Source organism: Chrysoperla carnea, chromosome 2 (assembly GCF_905475395.1).
Source record: "Chrysoperla carnea chromosome 2, inChrCarn1.1, whole genome shotgun sequence".
NCBI classification, from domain to species: Eukaryota; Metazoa; Arthropoda; class Insecta; order Neuroptera; family Chrysopidae; genus Chrysoperla; species Chrysoperla carnea.
In genome coordinates this window covers 95,752,718-95,759,553 of record NC_058338.1, presented here as the reverse complement: position 1 = coordinate 95,759,553, position 6,836 = coordinate 95,752,718, and the positions used below count along the sequence as shown (strand labels likewise).

Genomic DNA, 6,836 nt, shown 5'->3' with positions numbered 1-6,836 from the left:
TTTAAAGAACTTTTCGCAATTGAACTGACATACGCGGTCGAGAATGCAAACGGCTACTCATGCGCCACCAGTGTTCCACGTGGGAACTACTTTACGGTTCAACTATATCGATCACGCTTCACTCTATGGGATGGTATATGAAGTTAACAGACCTGTATATATGACCGTGTCTGTACTCTAATGGCTGTACGATTTTTAGTTTCTATGAACGCAACCAATGTTAACCATAAAATAACCTCAAAATGGTATCTTATGTCAAATTATTGTAAACACAACCAGTTGGGAAAATTTGCAAATACATTTATTTGGCGATTTATTTATCAAGGAAAAAAACATGGAACTTGAAAAACAATTAAATAAAGAATTTATTATCAAAGAAGAAATATTAGAAGAACCTGTTGAAATAGAACATGTATCAATTAAAGAAGAAATACCAGAAGAAACTGTTAAAATAGAAAATGTATTTATTAAAGAAGAAATATTAGAAGAACCTGTTGAAATTAAACAGGAAGAAAATCATTTGAATGACTCAATCACAGAATATGAAAATATTAAATTTGATATCGAAGAAAAACATTTTTCATGTAAAATTTGTGGTGAATCTTTTACTCTTAAACAGAATTTAACTAAGCATGAGCTTATTCACATCGGAAGAAAAACTTTTGAATGTGAAATTTGTGATAAAATATTTATTACAAAGTTTGGTTTAGTTCAACATAAATTCATTCACGGAGGAAAAATGCCTTTTTCTTGTGAATTTTGTAATAAAGGTTTTACAAAACAAATAAATTTAACTAGACATAAACGAATCCATACCGGAGAAAGGCCCTTTGCATGTGAAGATTGTGAAAAGACATTTACCCAGAAAAGTGATTTAATTACACATAAACGTATTCACACAGGAGAAAAACCTTTTACATGTGAAGTTTGTGATAAGACATTTAATACTAAACATAATTTAATTAAACATAAAATAATTCATACCGGGGAAAAACCATTTTCATGTGAATTTTGTGGTAAAAAATTTATTCAAAAACATCATTTAAATGGACATAAACGAAATCATACTGGAGAAAAACCTTTTTCTTGTGAAGTTTGTGATAAAACATTCACGCAACTAAACAGTTTAAATAGACATAAACGAACTCATACCGGAGAAAAACCATTTACATGTGAAATTTGTGATCAAAAATTTACTCAGAAAAGTAATTTAACTCAACATAAACTCATTCATACTGGAGAAAAACCATTTTCATGTGAGGTTTGTGATAAGAAATTTGGTAATCATAACAATTTAGTTGTTCATAATCGAATTCATACTGGAGAAAAACCTTTTTCTTGTGAAGTTTGTGATAAAAAATTTAGTCAGAAACATCATTTAAGTAAACATAAACGAAGTCATTTTCGAAAAAAACATTTGAATGTGAAGTCTGAAACTGTTCGATTGGAGCATGCAGGAATTAAAGAAGAATTACCAGAAGAAATTATTAAAATAGAAAATGTCTTAATTAAAGAAGAAATATCTGATGAAAATTCTTGAACAAGATCTGTACCAATTAATAAAGCAAAAAAACGTTTTTTATGTAAATCTTTCATTTTATTTTAGAACTTATCTTATATATTTAAACGAGCAATTCTTGTATATATATAAATATATATATATATATATATATATATATATATATATATATATATATCAACGATCTTGGAAATGGCTCCAACGATTTTCATGAAAATGAGTATGTAGGGGTTTTTTGGGGCGATAAGTCGATCTAGCTAGGTTTCATTTATCAGAAATGTCGTTTTATCCGTCTTTTCATGAAAAATTCATCAGACATCTATTGGTGTATAACGTAGTTAATGAAATACAATGCAAATTATAACATAACAAAAAGGAGGCGTTTGAGTAGTCTAAAGTGAAAAATATGACTCTTGCTGACATCTATTGACGAATAACCGAGCAAAGCTCGGTCATCCAGATATTTATTATAAAATACATAATTTTATAAAATATATAAAAATTTTATCAAATTTTATGCCTTAGTTTACTTCTTTCCAGCCTCGATTTCATTAATAAAAAAGTTAATTCACATTTATGTGACGAATGCTTAGACTATTAAGGGGTAACGATATTTCTTGTTCATATGGGCGCGGCCATGTTTTTTTCTATTGCTGACATCTGGCGTCGAGAAGAAAACATATATAAAGCTACATACATTTTGACATTATGGAAACGAACCTTTTTGAAAGCATTTTGTGCAAAATTTTCAGGGTTACCAACTTAGGCCCCCCCCCCCCAAATTTAAGGGTTAAAAGTCAAATGGGATTTTTTTAGAGGTGTTATATTTTTAGGGATTTTTTGTTCAACTTCGAATATCCACTTTTCTTAGATTAAAAAATCAAACGAATAATTATATTATTTAAATAATTCAATTTGGTATTTGATTATTGATTAATTATTTATAAATGATTATGTAATTAATGTAATAATATTTAATTGTTTATTTTATTAATATCATTTATTTATAATAATGTTTTTTTTTATTTTTAGGGGAATCTCGCAGCAATTGTAGGGATTTTAGGGGTTTTTGGTTGAAGCTTTAGGGAGAAAAGTTTTTGAGAGATGCGAACACTGAAAATTTTTATCTGGTCTGATTTAAAATCATAACTTACATAAAAATGTAAATCGACATTCGATCGAATAATCTACTCTTACATATAAATTTAAATAAATAAATAATAAATTTCTACATAAATTAAAAAATTTAAAATAATTCTATTTTATAAAAAACGAATCCCATAAAAACCAAATTTTTAATATAAAGCTACCTACATTAGGGAAAATAAATCAGCTTACTGTTTTCACGTATGAAATTTTATATGATCAATTGAAAATTACAGATCTGACCCAATTTGAGTAAAAATTGACTCAAATTATAACTTACATATCATATAAAAATGTATGTCGGAATCCGATCAATTTTTATAAAAAATTTATTTGTAACTAAGGTCTGGCCTAGTTTAATATAGAATTAAAAATAATTTTAAGCAAACTTAACTTACATAAAAATGTAAATTGGCGTCCGATCGTTAAAATTTACGAGTACATATATACAATTATTAATATAAAATATAATTATAACCCATGAAAAATATAATTATAACCTATTTTATTTCGGAAATTGACTATTTACCATATATGTGGAGTATTACATATATCTGTATGCTGTTTACCTAATGTAAATTTTTTTACGTAGATGTTGACTGCCATCCTCCTGTCACCAAAAATATTTTAATATTTTATACACGAATTTTCTAATAGTACATAATAGTCCTAATACACGAACCAAATTTTTAATATTATATTTTTATTGAAGTTCCTATCGAGTTTTCGATAAATTTTTAATAAAAAAATGCTTATTCATATTACAAATTGTATTTAGAAGGGCTAAAGAGTTTGGTTTTCACATTTTATAAACACGAATTTAAAATATTAACAAAAAATAATAACCTCACATAGGAACGTTACATAAATTTGTAATTTTTTTTTTATTATAATTTACAAAATTTAAGTTTTTAGCCCTTTGTAACATCATTTTGAACATGCATGCAAATTTTTAGGTCATCTTATTGAGGGCAACATAGAAAATACTTAGTTTAAAAAAATGTCGATAATCTTCATATGACTATAACAGTATTGTTAAATTTATTACTATCTTTTGCAGAGAATGATTAAAAATAACACGTGTATCTATGTTGAGAATACGGAAACAACTATTTCTTTTTTATTTATTATATTACAGTATTATACATATACTTGGCGACACTTATTATATTACACATATATGGCGCAACATTTTAAATCAATCCAACACTCCCACTATTTAAAATGTTTTACATTCATTTTACAATTTTGATTAAATCTAAGTTAACTAAATCTAAACCCAAACTATTCATGAACTTATAATGTTTGTTACCACCCAGAGCTTTTGTAAAAATATCTGCTGGCATTTCATTTGATTCTAAGTATTGAACATTTATAAGACCTTTTTCGACTGTTTCGCGAATAAACTGATACCCTATATCGATGTGCTTTGTACGTTTGTGAAACATCGGATTCACTGTCAATTTTAATGCACTTTGGCTATCACTATATAAAGACACACAATCGAGAGAGCCAGTTAATTCCCTTAACAAATTTTTTAAATAAATTGCCTCCTTTGATGCTTCTCCCAAGGCCATATATTCAGCTTCTGTACTTGAAAGGGCGACTGTCTTTTGTTTTTTACTTTCCCATGAAATCAAAGAATTGGAAAACGTAAAACAAAACCCGGTATACGACCTCCTATCACATACATCGTTTCCCCAATCTGCATCTACGAAACCTGTTTTATTTATTAAATAATGAATTATATTTTAGTTATTATATGATTTATTAGAACAGTTTACATTATTAAAAATTACACTAATGACTTTACAATGTCATGTCAGTTGCTAATGATTCTCCGGCCGTGCACACGCCGCCACCTGTGGTTTCTACTGGTTCTATCTGGTTGGGTTGTTCTCTAACTATTTGCTCAATGCCTTCTTCCCTTGTTGCAACTTTATCATATCTAAAAGCATTAAAGTTAGTGTCAAAATCAGCCCCACATTTTTTTAAAAACTTTATGTTTCTGCGCAGATTTCTCCCACCCTGACTTCTGATAAGATAGGACCTTGGATATTCATTTAATTTTGTACTATAACTGCTTTTTCCCAAATTTTTTCTAACAAGTTCCATGACATTATTTTTTCCCCAGGGTTAAATAACTGTTCATTTATTTTAGCTGATCTATTATAATAATGTTTCTGCTTGCTGCGGGCGATATCAGCTCGTTCAGTAAATTCCGGGATATTTGGTTGAAATGATTTAGGCATAGTCGGAACTTCTGTCCTAATTTCTCTATTAAAGACTATTTGAGCTGGAGAGACACCAAGACTTGGGATTGGGGAAGTTCTATAATTTAGTAGATATAATTCGTAATCTGCTTGTGCATAGATGCATTTTTTAAGCATTTGCTTTGCTATACCCACACCTTTCTCGGCTAAGCCATTGCTTTGAGCATAGTGAGGACTGCTCGTTATTATTTGAAAATTCCAATTATTGGCAAGGGCTTTGTATTGAAAACTATTAAATGGCATATTATCAGAGAAAATGATTTCTGGAATGCCAAACTTACAGAAAAAACTCTTTAAAACATTAATGACGGTCAAGCTAGTTTTGTCCTTAATTTTTTCTACTTCCAGCCATTTTGAAAAGTAATCTTCTATAATAAGATAGTCTGAGTTACCTAGTGTTGCTATATCAATAGCAATCCTTTGGAATGGATATTCAGGTATTTCACGTTGAATTAACGTATCTTTTTTATTAAAAGTACTAAATCGAAGACAGGTGAGGCAGGATGAAATTTTATTTTGGATGTCTGACATCATTCCCGGCCAATATAGGAATTTGCTTGCTTTAAGTTTAGTTTTAGTAATTCCTAAGTGTGTTTCATGCAGCAAGCCTAGATATTTTATTCTTAATGATTTTGGAACAACAAGTCTGTTATTAAGGTAAACTAACCCCTGATCAACACTTATTTCATTCCTTAACTTAAAATAATGACTGAGCTCATTACCTTCAGTCATTTTAACTGGCCACCCAACTCTGTAGAATTCGATAATTTGTTGCAGGATTTGATCTACGCGAGTTTTTTCTTGACATTCTTTCAAATTAGGGTCCGTAAACGAGATTGTATAGTTTATTGTATGAATGACATCTTTCATGGCTGGGTCATCGTTTACTCGTTTTGGTATAAAATTGCGGGAGAGAAGATCGGCTATGTACATAAATTTACCTGGCAAATATTGGACATCTATATCATACTCTAAGAGTTTTAATTTTAATCGCTTAAGTCGGTTGTTCTTTATATCTGATAAATTTTTCCGCATCAGAGATACTAAAGGTTGATGATCAGAATGGATCATTACATGTCTACCATAAATATATATACGATTTTTCTCACATGCAAAAGATACAGCAAGCAGTTATTTCTCTATTTGCGCATAATTTTGTTCGGTCTCTGTAAGCGACCTAGAGCCGAACGCAACTGGTTTTTTGTTTTGAAGCAAACAGTAGCCTATTGCATCTTTACTACTATCACATTGTATCACAACCTCCTTGGTGGGGTCAAAATTAGCAAGGATGGGAGCACCGCATATCAACTTTTTAATTTTATTTAAAACCTCTGAATGAGTTTCGAACCAATTCCAGTCACTATCCTTTTTTAATAATGTTCTCAAAGGTCCCTGTAACTCCGAAAGGTTTGGTATAAAGTCTCGTAAATAGTTTACCATACCCATTATTTGCATTAATTCTTTCCGATTTTTGGGAATATTTAAATTCATAATCGATTCAATTCTAGTTTTGTCAACCGACACTCCATCCTTATTGAAATTTAGACCCAGAAACTTTACCTCTTGCTGACAAAGTTGGACTTTTTCATGATTGAATTTCACATTATAAATATTGGCTCTTCTTAGGACCTCAGCTAAAATTTGATCATGACCCTCCTTTGTTTCGTGAAATATAAAGAAATCGTCAAAATATATTATGAGCCCCTCAATATCTCCAAAATATTTCATGTTTATTTTCTGAAATATTTCTGGAGCCGAACTTATTCCAAACGGAAGTCTTTTAAAACTATATAATCCATACGGAGTGCTAAAGGTGCACAACTTACTCGATTCATCGTCTAGTTGGACATGATAAAATCCGTTTTACAGGTCTAAGACAGTGTAATAGTTTTTGTGGG

The 6,836-nt window shown here is 29.7% G+C and overlaps 1 protein-coding gene across 1 annotated transcript; it reads left to right on the top strand.

The window, feature by feature from the left end:
- Positions 1 to 334: 334 nt before the first annotated feature.
- LOC123293081 (gastrula zinc finger protein XlCGF71.1-like) lies at positions 335 to 1,546 on the top strand. Its single transcript, XM_044873797.1, has 3 exons — positions 335 to 460; positions 620 to 925; positions 1,262 to 1,546. Exons 1-3 carry the CDS (start codon positions 335 to 337, stop codon positions 1,538 to 1,540), a joined length of 711 nt encoding a protein of 236 aa, XP_044729732.1. The 3' UTR covers positions 1,541 to 1,546.
- The last annotated feature ends 5,290 nt before the right edge of the window (positions 1,547 to 6,836 follow it).